Source organism: Gadus chalcogrammus, chromosome 13 (genome assembly GCF_026213295.1).
Source record: "Gadus chalcogrammus isolate NIFS_2021 chromosome 13, NIFS_Gcha_1.0, whole genome shotgun sequence".
In the NCBI taxonomy this organism is placed as follows: Eukaryota; Metazoa; Chordata; class Actinopteri; order Gadiformes; family Gadidae; genus Gadus; species Gadus chalcogrammus.
The window spans coordinates 14,220,328-14,237,768 of record NC_079424.1 but is presented as its reverse complement, the minus strand read 5'-3'; the positions used below and the strand labels follow the sequence as shown (position 1 = coordinate 14,237,768).

Genomic DNA, 17,441 nt, shown 5'->3' with positions numbered 1-17,441 from the left:
AGGGGCAACACTGTTGTTTTTTATTGGTCGTCATGAAAGAAAACATAAGGGGTAACACTGTCGTTTTTTATTGGTCGTCATGAAAGAAAACATAAGGGGTAACACTGTCGTTTTTTATTGGTCGTCATGAAAAAAAACATGAGGGAAATAATAAAAATACACACATGCATTTTAATTTCATGTATATCCTCTTTATTGATGATTGATTATTGTGTATTGCCATCGCCTCTGTGGTGCAGTGGAGTGCACTCTGCCTAACCCATTGGAGACGGCGGCTCAATTTCTGTGGAAAACACAACATCTTTAATTTTAAATGTAATGCTATCATGTCTATTGCACTGTCATATATAACCTCAGACATTATAAATTTAAAAATCTCAGTGGGAAGTGGTGAGAGCTGTGAGCTAACCCGCTGGAGACCGGGGTTCAAGTCAGGTTGTTGTCCACTGATGGAAGACTCTTATTTCTATTTCATGCGAATTATAAAGTCAAGTATAACCATTGTGAAGAAATATTTCGGTGCCTTGTTGGTGCATGGATAAGTTTGGAGGTTAATACGCTAAACAGCTCAGGTTTGGATCCCCGCCAAAACGTCGATAGGGGTACCACTGTTGTTGTTTTTTTGGTCGTCATGAAAAAAGAAGATATTTAAAAAAAAAAAAAAAATTGACCTTGTCAAATAAAATATAAGGGGTAACACTGTTGTTTTTCATCAGTCATCAAGTCAAAAAAACATAATGGGTAACACTGCCGTTTTTATCAAATGAAACGTAAAGGGTAACACTGTCGTTTTTTATCTGTCGTCATGTAAAACCCATAAGGGGTATCACTGTCGAAATGTATCGAATAAAACATAGGGGGTAACACTGTCGTTTTTACCAAATGAAACATGAGGGGTGACACTGTCGTTTTTCTTTGGTCGTCATGAAAATAAAACACAAGGGGTAACACTGTTGTTGTTTTTTTGGTCGTCATATATAACTTGTCATATATAACCTCAGACTTTGTTAAATTACAAATCTCAGTGGGAAGTGGAGAAAGCTGTGAGCTAACCCCCTGGAGACCGGGGTTCAAGTCCGGTTGTAGTCGTCTGTTGGAAGACTCTTATTTCTATTTCATTCGAATTATAAAGTCAAGTATAACCATTCTGATTTCTTATACCGGTGTCTTGATGGTGCATGGATAAGTTCGGAGGTTAACACTCTAAACAGCTCAGGTTCCGATCCCCGCCAAAACGTTGATAGGGATTACAGTGTTGTTTTTTATTGGTCGTCATGAAAAAAAACATAAGGGGTAACACTGTAATTTTTTTCTTGGTCGTCATGAAAAAAAACAAGGGGTAACACTGTGGTTTTTTATCGGTCGTCATGAAAAAAACCACAAGGGGTAACACTGTTGTTGTTTTTTTGGTCGTCATGAAAAAACATAAGGGATAACACTGTCGTTTTTTTTTGGCCGTCATGAAAAAAAATATAAGGGGTAACACTGTTGTTTTTATCAAATGAAACGTAAAGGGTAACATTGTCGTTTTTTATCTGTCGTCATGAAAAACCCATAAGGGGTAACACTGTCGAAATGTATCGAATAAAACGTAGGGGGTAACACTGTCATTTTTACCAAATGATACATGAGGGGTGACACTGTCGTTTTCATTTTGGTCGTCATGAAAAAAAACATAAGGGGTAACACTGTTGTTTTTTATTGGTCGTCATGAAAAAAAACACAAGGGGTAACACTGTTGTTTTTCATTGGTCGTCATGAAAAAAATATAAGGGGTAACACTGTCGTTTTTTATTGGTCGTGATGAAAAAAACCATAAGGGGTAACACTGTTGTTTTTTATTGGTCGTCATGAAAAAAAACATAAGGGGTAACACTGTTGTTTTTTTTATTGGTCATCATGAAAAAAAACATAAGGGGTAACACTGTTGTTATTTATTGGTCGTCATTAAAAGTAACGTAAGGGGTAACACTGTTGTTTTCTATTGGTCATCATGAAAAAAAACAGATTTGAAAAAAAAAAAAAATTGTCTGTGTCAAAAAAAACACAAGGGGTAACACTGTAGTTTTTTATTGGTCGTCATGAAAAAAAACATAAGGGGTAACACTGTTGTTTTTTCTTTTGGTCGTCATGAAAAAACATAAGGGGTAACACTGTCGTTTTTATCAAATGAAACGTAAAGGGTAACACTGTCGTTTTTTTATCTGTCGTCAAGAAAAACCCATAAGGGGTAACACTGTCGAATGTATCGAATAAAACATAGGGGGTAACACTGTCGTTTTTACCAAATGAAACATGAGGGGTGACACTGTCGTTTTTCTTCTGTCGTCATGAAAAAAAACATAAGGGGTAACACTGTTGTTTTTTATTGGTCGTCATGAAAAAAACACAAGGGGTAACACTGTTGTTTTTCATTGGTCGTCATGACCAATATATAAGGGGTAACACTGTCGTTTTTTATTGGTCGTGATGAAAAAAACCATAAGGGGTAACACTGTTGTTTTTTATTCGTCGTCATGAAAAAAAACATATTTGAAAAAAATATTTGTCCTTGTCAAATAAAATATAAGGGGTAACACTGTTGTTTTGTATTGGTCGTCATGAAAAAAAACATAAGGGGTAACACTGTAATTTTTTTCTTGGTCGTCAGGAAAAAAAACATAAGGGGTATTACTGTTGGTTTTTTTTTGGTCGTCATGAAAAAACATAATGGGTAACACTGTAGTTTTTATCAAATGAAACGTAAAGGGTAACACTGTCGTTTTTTATCTGTCGTCATGAAAAACCCATAAGGGGTAACACTGTCGAAATGTATCGAATAAAACATAGGGGGTAACACTGTCGTTTTTACCAAATGAAACATGAGGGGTGACACTGTCGTTTTTCTTTGGTCGTCTTGAAAAAAAACATAAGGGGTAACACTGTTGTTTTTTATTGGTCGTCATGAAAAAAAACATAAGGGGTAACACTGTTGTTTTTTATTGGTCGTCATGAAAAAAACCATAAGGGGTAACACTGTTGTGTTTTATTGGTCGTCATGAAAAAAAACATAAGGGGTAACAGTGTTGTTTTTTATTGGTCGTCATGAAAAAAAACATAAGGGGTAACACTGTTGTTTTTTATTGGTCATCATGAAAAAAAACATATTTGAAAAAAATATATATTTGTCCTTGTCAAATAAAATATAAGGTTGTTTTTCATCAGTCATCATGGGAAAAAAACATAAGGGGTAACATTGTCGTTTTCATCAAAAGATACGTAAAGGGTAACACTGTATAGAATAGAAACACACAAGCACACACGCACACACACACACACACACACACACACACACACACACACACACACACACACACACACACACACACACACACACACACACACACACACACACACACACCAGAGTTGTCAAGTAACTAAGTACAAATACTTCGTTACCTTACTTAAGTAGAAATTTTGGGTATCTATACTTTACTGGAGTAATTATTTTTCAGCCTACTTTTTACTTCTACTTCTTACATTTTCACGCACTTATCTGTACTTTCTACTCCTTACTTTTTAAAAACAGCCTCGTTACTCCTATTTAATTTCGGCTTGTTTTTATTCCGCCGGCGTTCAAAAAAAAAAACATCCAGATAATTTGCACCATCGGATAGAGTGAATTTGATTGGTTGGATGAGAACAGAAACATATACCATTCTGACACCCTATTGGTTTATACGCGATACATGGCACCTGCGCCCGACCATAGCCCGTCTACATTCAGTACACATATATGGTTCTTTAATGTATTTGCATTGTACTAATTGCGTTCATTTTCAATGGGTATAAATGTGTCTGAAACAGGTGCATCCCAATTTTTTCAACATTAATATTATAGTCATTAGATGGCCTTTAGAAAAATGTTTTTTCGGGGGAAGTGGGGCAGTGTGCTATAGAGGTGTGCTGTGTGTGTCACTAATTCACAGATGGGATAAATGCAGAGACCAAATTCCTTGTATGTGTAAGCATACTTGGCAAAAAAAGCTGATTGTAATTCTATAGGCCCCTGTGGCACGACCTACGCTTTTGTCCTTAATGGCATTATTTTTTCCTTGCATTACTTTTACTTTAATACTTTAAGTAGTTCTGAAACCAGTACTTTTATACTTTTACTTAAGTAAAAAGCTTGAGTTGATACTTCAACTTCTACAGAAGTATTTTTAAACGCTAGTATCTATACTTCTACTTGAGTAATGAATGTGAATACTTTTGACACCTCTGACACACACACACACACACTCAGTTGGATCCGACCGGGATTTCCGTTGCGATGAGTTTCCTCCATCAGCGACTTACACAATAAACAAATTATGCAAAACAAAACCCCTCTTTCATTTTAAAATAATAGTATGCAAATATGTTGAATAGGCCTCCATCTTTGCTATACTTTTAAAATGTTCCTATATAGCCTATTTTATAGCTTACACACTGATATTTTAAAACAGTCCACACCATGGACATATTGGGCTAGCCCCACCACTAAGTAAAATAATCTCTTTCCACTTCAACAGAGAAACACTCTGAGCATGCGCATTTCAATGTTTCAAGTCCAATACACATTGCATTGGGCTGGTGGGGCTAGAGCCCCTCTTGCCCCTCCAGACGAACTCAGCCGGAAGAAGCAAGCCAGGGTCGACTAAAAATTAAATAAAAGCGCCAAAATTATTATTATATAGTACTTTCTGGGGAGATTATTTTTTTAAAATATATATATATATGAAAATATATATATATTCTAATTTTTATATATATATATTTTTTCTTTTCTTTTTTTCTTGTGAGAGTAGCGACTTGCCCCTAATGACCAGTCGCCACTGCTCATTCTGACCTGGGACATTTAGAATGGTCGGTCCTCCTCATTTTTTTCCGGTCATTGACCGGTAATAACCGAAAACGGACACTCTGCTATAAACCGGCCTAACTTTCACCGTCAACACCGAACCCCTTCTTCTTCGCATGGCTGTCAACAACCGAAACATACACTAGTTAGATTTTCTCAAACAGCAGCTTCAAGTACGGGTAGCATAGAACTAACGTTAGCCAAGTGGGGGCTCCATGATTGCTAAATCTAATGAGAGAGGTAAAATTGCCATTAAGGAAGGAAAGCATAGTATGCCTTGCGACTGTGCTTCGCAGTATGCCTTGCGAAACCCAGTATGCCTTTTGAAACACCTCGTGATTGGTCGATGAAACGCTACCAGGAACGCCTAAAGGGCGTTCTTGTGTCATGACGGAAACGCCCAAGCCTGCAGCTGGACCCTTCTCGAATAAGGGGGCTGAATGCATGAGGGATAAAAAAACCTAACCAAGGCCTCAGTATGGTGGGTGTATGTGTACGCACACACACAGGCACACATCCTATTATAGATGGACAGAGAGGAAGTAGTAAAATCTATACTATTCAGGAGAGCTCAGAAATGCACTGTGGGTGTTTGTGTGTGTGTGTGTGTGTGTGTGTGTGTGTGTGTGTGTGTGTGTGTGTGTGTGTGTGTGTGTGTGTGTGTGTGTGTGTGTGTCTGTGTCTCTGTGTGTATGTATGCATGAGTGTTTGAGTAGGTGCATACGGATGACTATGCATGTGTGAGTGTATATGCAAGCGTGTGCCTGTGTGTGAGTGTATGTGTGTGTGTGTGTGTGTGTGTGTGTGTGTGTGTGTGTGTGTGTGTGTGTGTGTGTGTGTGTGTGTGTGTGTGTGTGTGTGTGCTCGCGCTATGTGGCTATGGAGGGACCGGTGGGAAGCGAGAGAGCTAGCGGTGGGGAGCCCCAGCATGTCTCTCAGGTAGCCCCACCGAGTGGCTGGGAGTGCTGTCACCAATTTGTACCTAGCCATGGGGGACATGCAGGGGATGGAGGGCCCATGGCAGCTCCCTGTCCTCATCACAACTAATGAGGCCCCGGCTTCTCCTTCCTCCATCCACCGTGCATGCGTCTCCATTGTTTATGTCTGTGTGTGTGTCTGTGCGTGCGAAAAGAGAGATAATGTGTGTGTGTGTGTGTGTGTGTGTGTGAGAGTGAAACCGATAGAGTGAGCGAGAGAAAGAGATATCATGTGTGTGTGCGTGTTTGTGTGTGTGTGAGTGTGCGACAGAGAGAGAGGGAGCAAGAGAAAGAAATCATGTGTGTTTGTGTTTGACAGATAGAGAGAGAAGAGAGAGAGTGTGTTCTTGTGTGTGTGTCTTGTGTGTGTGTGCGTGCGTGAGAAAGAGTTTAGATGAGTTGGTGTCACAGGGCTGCCAGGGCCTATACTCTTTAAGTGAGGGCTGATAACTGTCACATCCTGCCGCCATTCGCACACAGCAGCCATCTCCCTATACAATACACCCGCTCCCATTATTTACCTGGCAAAAAGCATGCTCACACACACATACACACTCGTTCCAGGAGTTTCCACTTTTCTATAAAGTGAAATACTTGATGGATACCACAGCAGCTGAGCAGCCTGTTGGCAAAGGCTGGCTTTTCAAACCTTCAGCTGGGAGAGAGAGAGAGAGAGAGAGAGAGAGAGAGAGAGAGAGAGAGAGAGAGAGAGAGAGAGAGAGAGAGAGAGAGAGAGAGAGAGAGAGAGAGAGAGAGAGAGAGAGAGAGACTTATGATCTTCATAAGAGAGTACAGTGGGAGGGCAGAACAGGTCTTAGAACATTACATGTTACTCTATCATATTAGATGTTCAAAGTAAACACTAGGGTAATCAATTATGTTTTAGTAAAAACATTCATCTAAAATCCTTTTAAGTAATAGGGGATCTTGTTATGTCAAATGTACCCCTCCTTCCCCCAGTGAATAACACTAATTGAAAAATACATTATTCGTCTATGAATTAGTATCTTAATTGAATAATTCTCATTAAAAGTATGCTCTACTGCCAGAGTATGAATATGATCTCCAGGAAGTGGATTGGCTGGTAAAACATCAATCGTCATCAGGATTGGCTGGTAAACCATCTATTCTTCTGTTCATTTTGAATGAACAGAAGAGTAAAATACTGCCTATTTATGGTTCAAGAGCGCCTCACTGTGGACAAAGGGATGCATTTCATGATAAGTGCTGGATTGTAATATAATTGCCGTCCTTATTTTCTTTATTCAAAAATACTAAAGTAGACGATATTCAAATTCTCCTGCATCTCAGTTTAAAGATAGGTAGGATAATCAAGAGATTGTAGTTGTAAATTTATAAATTGGTAGTATCCTTTACAGTATGATGTTAAAAAAAAATGCAACAGCAAATTCAGATCATTTTTAAATATTTAATATACAACTTCAATCGGATTTTCAAAAACAAGCTCAAAAGTACAACCACAATGTCCAGATGGGGTTATTAAGTAATAGACGTGTAGTATTGTTGTTTGCCCACATTTAGTATAGAACCATGATCTTCATCAAAACAATAACGCACACCAAGTTGGGATTGCTTGGCCGCTGGAATGCAGACGGGAAGCGTAACGAGGGAGAAAGAAACAGAAATCGAGCTGCTTCAGAGAGAGAGAAACATGAAAACAATGGCTAAGATAGAACAGAGGAGGGTGGGAAGAAAGGGGAAAAAAAGCGACTGAGACAAAAAAAGTTTGGAATGAGGAAGAGTTGAGACAAAGGAAGAGATACAGCAAAGGAGAGCGAGGGAGCCAGTTCTGGAGAAAGACGAGAGAGGTGGAAGGCATAAGGGGGTGAGAGGTAGGGGACAGAGAACCTGAATTATTCTGCTGATGCATGGGCCGCCGGAACATGGCAGAGTCAGCTTATAGGGGAAGGTGAAGGTAGGGAAACAATCCCAGGGGGGGGGGCTTTGAGAGGCTACAACAAAAGGACTGATGACACCGTCAAGAATGAACCAACGCCGTTTTTCACTTGTTTTTAAAAATGTACACCACACACAGACGCTATTACGAGCGATTGAAAATAAATATTCGACCACTTCTAGCCACCGTTTTCTTTCTTTAAATGCACACCAGCAAGGAAAATAACATTTCCAACCACAATATAATGAGCAGGGCAGTTAAAACTGCATTCTTCTTCGTTTGATTTTTTTAGCTAAAGCAAGGAAATGAACACAAACAAGTTGATATTGCTATGTCTCTGTGCTAACACAAAAACAAGACAAAAAAACAAACCACAAATGTTTCACCCATAAAGGTTCACAATGGCAACGAGACCTGAGACTAAATCATGGAATTCAAGCACTTGAAGGCATAGGGTTATGACTGAACACACACACACACACACACACACACACACACACACACACACACACACACACACACACACACACACACACACACACACACACACACACACACACACACACACACACACACACACACACACACGAGGGGGGGGGGGGGGGGGTGTTGTTGGTGGTGGGGGTTGGACCCTCATCAGGGTGCGGGGGTCTTGAAGAGGCCAGTCCTCCTCAGATAGCGCACGATGAGGGGGACCGACACCAGGCTGATGCTGATGCGCACCGGGGCGAACAGCTTGTGCACGGCGTAGGCCAGGACAAAGGTACTGGTGCCCGCCGCCATCTTGGACTGGACCACGGCCTCGCTGAAGCCCAGCTTGCAGAGCACGGCCGCCATGTCGATGCCACTGGGGAGAGAGAGAGCCACAGCATTAGTATCGCTGTGTGCTCAACAACATAGGTCCAAATCTGGGCCAGAGTTTGTCAAATATAACAAATTCAAGTCCAATACATTCACAATGCAATTTTGTATCTTCTCTTGCCCCTAGTTGGTGTCAAATCGACTTAAAATACATGCAGAAATTGGATTCTACAAGATGTTGGTTAATTCTTCTTGGGGCAGTCCACAGGAACATGTGGATCCGTAATTCAATATAGACAAATCCGATCACATTTTGCATGCCTTTGATTGTGAGGAAGTAGCTAAATGCTAAATGTTGCTTGTTGTGTGACCCAAATGCGACCACTAGAGGGCGATATGCTAAACAGGTCTGCCTGACTAGATACATTGTCTTTGGTTCTAATTTAAGCTTTTTAAATGACCAAATACTAAATCAAAACAAAATAATCCATCCATAAAATTTAAGATATAACAAAACCTTGGGAAAGATTGATCATTGTAATGGCTTCTGATTACAAAACAAAAGATTTGGGAAAGCCAAAGATGCTTCCCAGACGGTGGTATAAATTAATGGGGAGAAACTATTGCAGGAAGTCATAACACCGCATCCCTATTCCCTCCCTCTCACATTAACAGCTCTGTCATGCAGAGCTTCACTTTTCGACTAAATATAGGGATCCATCTGTGCCTTGACAACTGTCTGCCCCTATCGGCCCCCCCACGCCACCACTACCACCACCACCATCCCAGCAGCAAGACAGTGCAGGCCCACATGCCAGGCCTCTGTGGCTCCAGGGTGCTAAGACCCTCTGAAAGGCAGCCTGCGGTCCGAGGGGTTTGTCAACAGCCCAAGCCAAATCTACTGGCATTCAAACTATCTCACACACACACACACACACACACACACACACACACACACACACACACACACACACACACACACACACACACACACACACACACACACACACACACACACACACACACGTCGGCAGGCGAGAGGCCAAACGTTACGAAACATGATGGATGAATGAGGGAGAGGCATCTTGTACTTCCTTGTCCTGACTAAGGGCGTGTTGCTGTAATTCTCATGCAATCCTGAAAAGAAACCATGGTTTGCGGAAGTATGAACGTAAATCTGAATATAGAATGGAAGTTAAAAGTTGCCACGAGCAGCAGGAACACTTTGGTTCCCGTAAAAAATAAAACGCGAACTTTAGAGGAACAACTAAATCCAAATAATGAAGCACTGTCTTCCATTTATCACCTGGTACCTGGACGAACGCCACAGGACTTCAAACAACCATGCAGACTGGCTCATTTCAGCGTCAATCAGAGCTCAAAAACAAAGACTGATATGAGATGAGAACCCTGCAGCACTCTCCTCTGAGAAGTCCATCCCTATACCCCAAAAACATTATGTGTAGACATACCAAAAACCACAACTACCAGTTATGACAGCCCTTGGTACGCTTACTCTCACTTTGGTTGGTCGACCCTTGGAAACCGAGAAGTTCTTCCAAAAATACAACGATTTCTGTTCCATTTACAAAGCACAACGTGGGTTTGAGCTGGTGATACCTGGAGACGAGGAGGTAGAACATCCCGAGGGACATGAGGGAGATGCAGACGTGGAAGGAGACCCCCACGGCCCCGTACTCCTTAAAGACCTTCTTCAGCTGCTGGGCCTTGCTGGGCCTGTCCGGCTCCGGCCCCATCCCCTCCGGCCCAGTCGGGGAGGCGGGCGACGGAGAGGTCAAGGGCCCCTTCGAATGCTGCTCTTCCTGGGAGAGAGAGGAGAAAGAGAGACAGACAGAGAGAATATTAACATACTCTTTTAGAGGACAACAGACTCACACACAAAAGCCTACAAAAATAAAACGGAAAGGGAGAGAGGGCCGATTCATTCAAAGTCGGCTCCTATACAGGCGAGTAGTGAGGAGGGAGAGAAAGAACGGAGACAGAACGAGACAATCAGAAGCTAGACTTAATGGAGAGAATGGGTAATGGGTGTGAATGGCGGGGCAGAGTGACAAATGGCCACGTCTTCTCACGGCATACAAAACGGGATGGTATTAGCATTAGCATGGCGCATTAGCATGGAAAGAGGGATCTCTCTCACTCTTTTTCTCTCAAACTGTCGCCCAGGGGAGGGGACCTAAGGCTCCACGAGGTGATAAGTGAAGCTCACACCCATTTTCAACCACAGAAACTCGACAGAGGTCAAGATGTATGGGGGGGGGGGGGGGGGGGAGCTTGGGAGAGTCGTTTTTTAAAGTCGAAGCCACAGATTAGCATAACCATTGACATTTGTGTTTCTCCTATTTACTAAACAAACACTGAAAACAGCTATCGGCTCATTATGTTTAACTCTAGTCCCCACAACAATAACATCAGAACAGGTCATTTGAAAGCATGTGTATTGTGTACTAAATAGCAATCCTGAGAATGTGTACAAATATTCCATTCATCCGATGTCAACACAGTTTACCAGCCCCAGAGGGCAGATAGACACGAGACACTTCAACGTTGAGGTCATCTGACTACCAGGCCAAACAAAGCCTGGACCCTCGAGTGCTTCCTTTATCCAACAAACAGGCCAGACGACTCTATTGAGTCAGGACTGAATCAGCTGATAACACACAGACTGGTGTCTTTGGACGTTTGAATCAGTCACTTGAGACACGCTGACACAATCAGACACATAGACTCTCACTCTCAGTCTCTGGACGCCTCTTGGTCAACTCCAGCGCTCTCTCACGTGCGTCGTTCGCCCATCCTTCTCTCTCGCTCTTTCTCTCTACTACAACACACCAAACATTAGGAACGCACTGAAGGTGTTAAAAAAACAATGTATAAGGAGATGGGATGCCCTGTGTCAGTTGGTTGTGCAACAGTATTGAAATATTTTGCATTGAGATATGGGTCAGTTAAAAGAGATAAATAAATGATTATATTAAATCTCATTCCGTCTACAATTTTAAAAGGCAGAGGACAGTTATTGAGCATGGCAACATTATTTTGGCTTTGTTGGTCTGGAACCTTTTAAAGTTGAACCAATACATTTCTCTTGTAGAAACTAACAGCGCTACCTCCATGAAATCTCAATGGTCTGTTTTGATTTTCCATGCCTTGCTATTTGCCCGGGAAATACGGAGCTGTTTTAGCCCAACCCAAAGACCTGTGTACTCCATTCAGAAGCAAAGCCCAAGGCAGCGTGTAATATAATGTTTAAGTCACCCCTGTTGAAGGCCAGTGACCTCCACATCTAGCCTCAAAGGGAATAACATAGCTCTGTAAAACCTGTTCTCTCTAATAAAATACCTGCTGCTGTATAAACCCCCCTGGCACGGCATGCCAAGAAGTGAATTATTTGCATGAGTGCCCATAAACCTGTATGACAGCTTTATTGTTAAAAACTAGCAGGGGGGATAGAGGCCCAGGGGATTGTATTACTATTCATACATACACGTCACTAAAATAAATGAATACAAAAATATGCTTTGAAATAAGGTTGGACAGCCAATTTTACCCAGCAAAAATAAACACTCTATTCAGATGAATGGTGTTCTCATTTGAATACACCAAACGGACGTTTGCCTGTTTCCCGTCATGTTTGGATATGATTCATAAATATGCAATTCAATATGGCAGAGTAAGTGGTTTCAGAACCCTGTATCCCTGGTGCATTCAGGCCTAGCACCTAGCTCAAGGTGGAACGTTTCAGGGGGGGGGGGGGGGGGGGGGGGGGATATCCGTGTCTGGTACTGTCCAGAGTACAACTGGGACTGTGCAGCCACTGGGAGAGAGCATGCATATTTAACCAAGGGTCCTCATTTGGCGCTGGTCTGATCGACCAAGCTCCCTAGACACAACCTATACATCATCCCGCCCAGCTTCAACTTGCTTCTTGTTGGCACAAGGGTAGTCCTTTAAGGTGCCTGCCCACTGCCCTGAACAAACAGCGCTGTCACACCCATTGATGGCCGATTAGGTTTTGTGTTGGCGGCTTGGCGCCCATGTTGACTTGTGTTTGCCCACAGTCTAAAAGCGCCGGCGGGTGTATGGTTTGTTGGGGCAGTGTGAAACTGCCTTTAACAGGAGGGAAGCTTGTGTAATTAGCTAATAGGGAATATTATGAATAGCCATTAGGGAAATTAATGGTCCAGACATTTCGCTGAGTCATGGTGTCAGACATGCAATGCTAAGCTCAAAGCTAACGTGTCCACAGCATGTTCACAGTGACCTCTGGGGAGCGGAGGAAGGACAATGTGATGAGTGGTGTCCCCAACGCGGGGGCCATCCTGTGGTCATGCAGTACGACTACTCCATTACAGTTATCACATTACAACTAACCAACCCTAAATGCAATTAACCCTTCATTCATAAGTCGAGTCTATTGATGTTCTTGCAGGATTGATTCAGCATCAGGGAGGTTTTAAGCAGAAATAGAAGCAGTAGTTCAATATGTAGTGCTAGTGGCGGCCAGCCAAGGTCACCTCTTTCGAAAGCGATCTACATTCCTTCAGAGACGTAACAGGAAGTGGGACACGCAGCCGCAAGGAACTATTTTAGGTAAAACACTGAGGCCAAAAGCCTTACCACATTTAGGACTCTCCCCTCTACAGTCCCGGACTGGCCATCAGTGCCTCCTTGGAACAGGACATCTGAAACCACTGGGGAAACCACAATGTACAGTCCTGTCCATTCCTTCACTCTCCGCTCAAAAATATGTCTGCAGAGCGCAGGATGGAGGCCAGGCGACTCCAAAGACTCCCAACAATGGACAATAGGGTGGCTGGCGTTAGGGGAGGAGGGGGTGAGCAGGCCTTTGGCTTGAGGGGGCAGGCCGGGTCGGGGAGGGCAAAGCTATAAGCAAAGGCAGGCAGCCGCTGTGGGCGGGTCATGTGAGAGAGCCAGAAAGGACTCCGTGCCACGGGGAGGGCTTGTTGCGGGAGAGGAGAACAGTTGGGCTGCTGTGTCTGATAACAGCTTTTCATGGATGGAAAAGAGAATAACATACACTCTCACACACGCACACACACACTATTTCGCAAGTTAGACATAACATGCAAACCAAGGAATGTTGTCGTTCCTCCTAAAACAAAGGATGTTATTTCTCATTGTATAAAATACTTTATTATAATTGCATTATAATTCGTGGTCCCATTAGGCCTTACAGACTATTACTAGCTTTTATTTCGTAGTATGCTTTCATCATTATTTGACTTCACTTTTTCTTCTTCATGAAGCAGTCAGCATCTATACCATAAATAAGTTCTGGTTCCAGCCCTGAAAGAATAAGATATCAACCAACCAGTAGTAGAATGTGGATATGCGATACTGTTCCGACTCCTACTTCATGAAGGCATACCTATAGTACAAAGTGCCTTGTATGAACAGTGCTTTCCATGTGATTTCGTTTTGTAACACGACAACTCGACGTCATGCTTCTTGCGTAACGACCAGAGAATAGCAGTGCAGAAAGGGCTTGATCGTCCGTCTGCTTATTGCTATTTTACGGTCTGCTGTTCAATTCTGGCGCCACTGCTTTCCAGAAACGGATGCCTGAACTTGATAACCCTCAATGAGTTTAACCCCTAGTGGGAGTCAACACCTGTTTAAACATTGTTAAATTAAGAGACTACAGGGTTAGTCAAACAACAGCCCACCAGGAAGGTAGAGAGACTGCGTGTGTGTGTCTTGTCATTTACCCCTTTGTTGTCCGTTTCCCCGGTTTCTTGCCCGGGTTTCTTCGCGGCCGCCGCCGTTGAAGAGGCTCGAGTCTGCACGGTCATAGCGGCTCCGAGCGGGCTGCAGATCGTCCCGCCATCCCAAAACAAACCACGATCAAATACTTCTGCTCTCATGGCCGAGCACCTGTTAGCTAACATAGGTATCTGCTCGTCCCCATGGGCTCCATAAGTCACTTTTGGTAGGCTTCTGTGGAGATGCGATGCAATGGTTACCTTCCGATTCAATCTTGTAAAGTCCGTGGTTATGAAAGGTGACGACGAGTCCCATTTTTTGATAGTAATGTAGGTTTTCTCGCTGCGGGGCACAGTTGAATAATCGAGATTAGCGTTCGATGTCGACAGCGAACGGCGATCATGTAAAACGTACTTATTAGGTAACGTCCACGTTATGTTCCTCGGTCTGTTTGCTGTGCATGGCACTAAAGCCGATGATTTTAAAGCTTGATCTAAAGGCGACAGCGACAGCCTCGCTCCGCGACAAAAAAACATGATGGTCCTCGTAGACCCTTCGACGCAATCCCCCTAAAATCAGATATTTATGAAGAAAGTTGAGAAACTGGAGAGGAGAGGCGAATATATAAGTTCAAGCTGTACACACATGCTCTCCCCTGGTGCCCTCTCTCATCTCCGCGTAGTCGCCACAGATAGACATCGACAGCCAATAAGGTTTGACGCGCGGTAGCAAATAATGTTTACGTACGGAGCAGGGGAGGGCGCTTACTTAAAGGTGTAACCGTTTCATTATGGGGAGGACCACGTTGGATCCCAATAACACGATTACATAGCCCTATTCCAGGCTTTGTAATGATATTTAACAAGTCCCCAAAACTTGGAAGAAAACCTTTTGTTTGATTAAATGTGGTATTTCCCTTTGAGTATCCTAAATATTCCTTATCTTTGTATGATTGGGAGGATCTTGATAATGATGAAAACACAGGAGAGGTTATTAAAATAAGATTCAGTTGTGAGAATCACTTTGGTACGAAGTCTCTCCTGGGATACATTTCTACGTTTTGTTAGTAGGCTACAAAGCAATCTTCAATAACACAGGCCTTCTCTTGCAAAATGTATTTCTGCAGAGTATGCAAAACGATGCTAAAGGAAGTGGTGAGGCAATCACTAAATCTTAGCCACACAATTGCCTTCCTTGAGGGTAGTCCTTTAAATCCTTATGTGCACCTATGGGTTGAAACTGTGGGAAACAGTACAGTACTTTATGTAATATGGCTTGATAAGAGCTCATAAACATGATATGACGATAGAGTCAGAAACCGAAGGACTAAACGGGAAGAGAACTTGAGCAGTGTGCTGCTGAAATAAACTCTTCATGTAATACAAGTACGGCCTCTCCTCCTTTTGCTGAACTGCAAATGGACCGGGCTGGCTGGTCCACCATTCGATAGTGAAGCACTCCCTCTTTCATTTGTCATAAGATCTATTAGCAAAATATGAATCAATGATTCAGCTGTCAGCAATCACTGCATCGCCACTAAATGAATGCCATCGTTTTCTACCAAGTGGTAAGCATATTACCCAATACCAATCAATACCTAATCAGACCATAGATACTTCAGAACTAATGACAGTTTAACCAAATAACATTGAATTCATTCAGGGAGGCCTGGGAACGTTTTGAAAACCCTTTTCCACCCCAGCCCAGCCGTTCTTTCAAGTCTCCTCTCTCCCATCGGGCCTTTCAGGAAACGAGGAGGAGGGCACAGTCGACATGGTTGTGTCCCTTCCTTGGCAAGGGTCCTCTCGCTTGGCCCGGCGTCTGCTCCTGGAGAATGTCTGCCCTGTCATGCTGGCCTCCTCCTCCTCAGTCCCGCCTTTTATGTCTTCCCTCCGTTTGGCATGTATGAGGGAAGACAACAACACAATCATAGATCTAGAATTTGTATGTTTCTTAATAAATACATACAGACAGACACACAGTCAGTTAGTCAGTCGGTCAGTGAAGCAGTCAGGGCAGACCGTGCTGTGTGTGTGCTCCGGCTGGCAGAGATCCACGGGACTCTCCAGTGAAGAGCAGTGGTAGGGCTGGTGGAGCGGGGTGAGTGCCAGCTGGCTCAGCCCGAGTGTGGCCAGTCCCTGCCAGAGTACCGCCTGGCCACAGTGCGGAGGCCGGGGAGCACAGGGTGGGGTTGAGGCAGACGGGATCATGTGATCAGGGCCACCCTGTGGCCATGTCTGTCTGTTTGTATATGGGTTGGGAACATGCACCGAGGAGGGGGACTACGTACGAGGGAAATTCTGATTTGTTGGGTAAATTGACATAGGTGGATTTTTTTTTAGCGGTCTGTACGAAATATGCATTAAGAACGTGTGTCGTGTCTTTTAGCCTCATATGTTTGAGTCATAAATAAGCGTTATGAACCATTCATAGTCCTAACTACTGAGTTATATCAAGAAGGTTGTTTTCAATGAAACCACCGGGGTCAAAAGTGAGCAAAGAATTATGACAACAAAAGCTCAATCATATCCACACTAGATCTTCAGTGCGATTGTAAATGAAAAGGATATAGGCCTATATATATATATAATATGCAAACACACACACACACACACACACACACACACACACACACACACACACACACACACACACACACACACACACACACACACACACACACACACACACAAAAACAAACACAAAGTAGCTTTCCTAATGATCTGATTAATATATTGAGCTATGTCAACAACAATCCGGCAATGTATGCACATTATCTAATATAAAGAAGGGGGATGGTTGATATTAGTTAGCTTCAGAGTTAAGACGGTCTGGCTAAGGCCATGCTTAGGCTTAGTGGAATGCCATCAATAAAGTGGAAAGGGTATGAGAAACATACATGAAAACCACGTTCGCCTGCATGAGGTCTTCCTGTCCTTTGAGCTTCCTTATTAATGTTGACAATCAGGAAATGATTTTAAGCTGTGCCCGGGCGCCTTCAAACAGAGAGGGGTTCAAATTACATTTAACCAGCTGTTCTTTTGTACACTGGGGGGAATTCCATTGGACTTTATGTAGGACCATTGGACTAGCAATAAAGGAAATACATAATATA

At 42.9% G+C, this 17,441-nt stretch overlaps 1 protein-coding gene across 1 annotated transcript; it reads right to left on the bottom strand.

The window, feature by feature from the left end:
- Nucleotides 1–6,666: 6,666 nt before the first annotated feature.
- On the bottom strand, nt 6,667–15,058 carry fam210b (family with sequence similarity 210 member B). Its single transcript, XM_056606829.1, has 3 exons — nt 14,332–15,058; nt 10,199–10,401; nt 6,667–8,624 (listed from the first exon to the last, which is right to left on the bottom strand). Exons 1-3 carry the CDS (start codon nt 14,860–14,862, stop codon nt 8,414–8,416), a joined length of 945 nt encoding a protein of 314 aa, XP_056462804.1. The 5' UTR covers nt 14,863–15,058; the 3' UTR covers nt 6,667–8,413.
- Between the last annotated feature and the right edge of the window lie 2,383 nt (nt 15,059–17,441).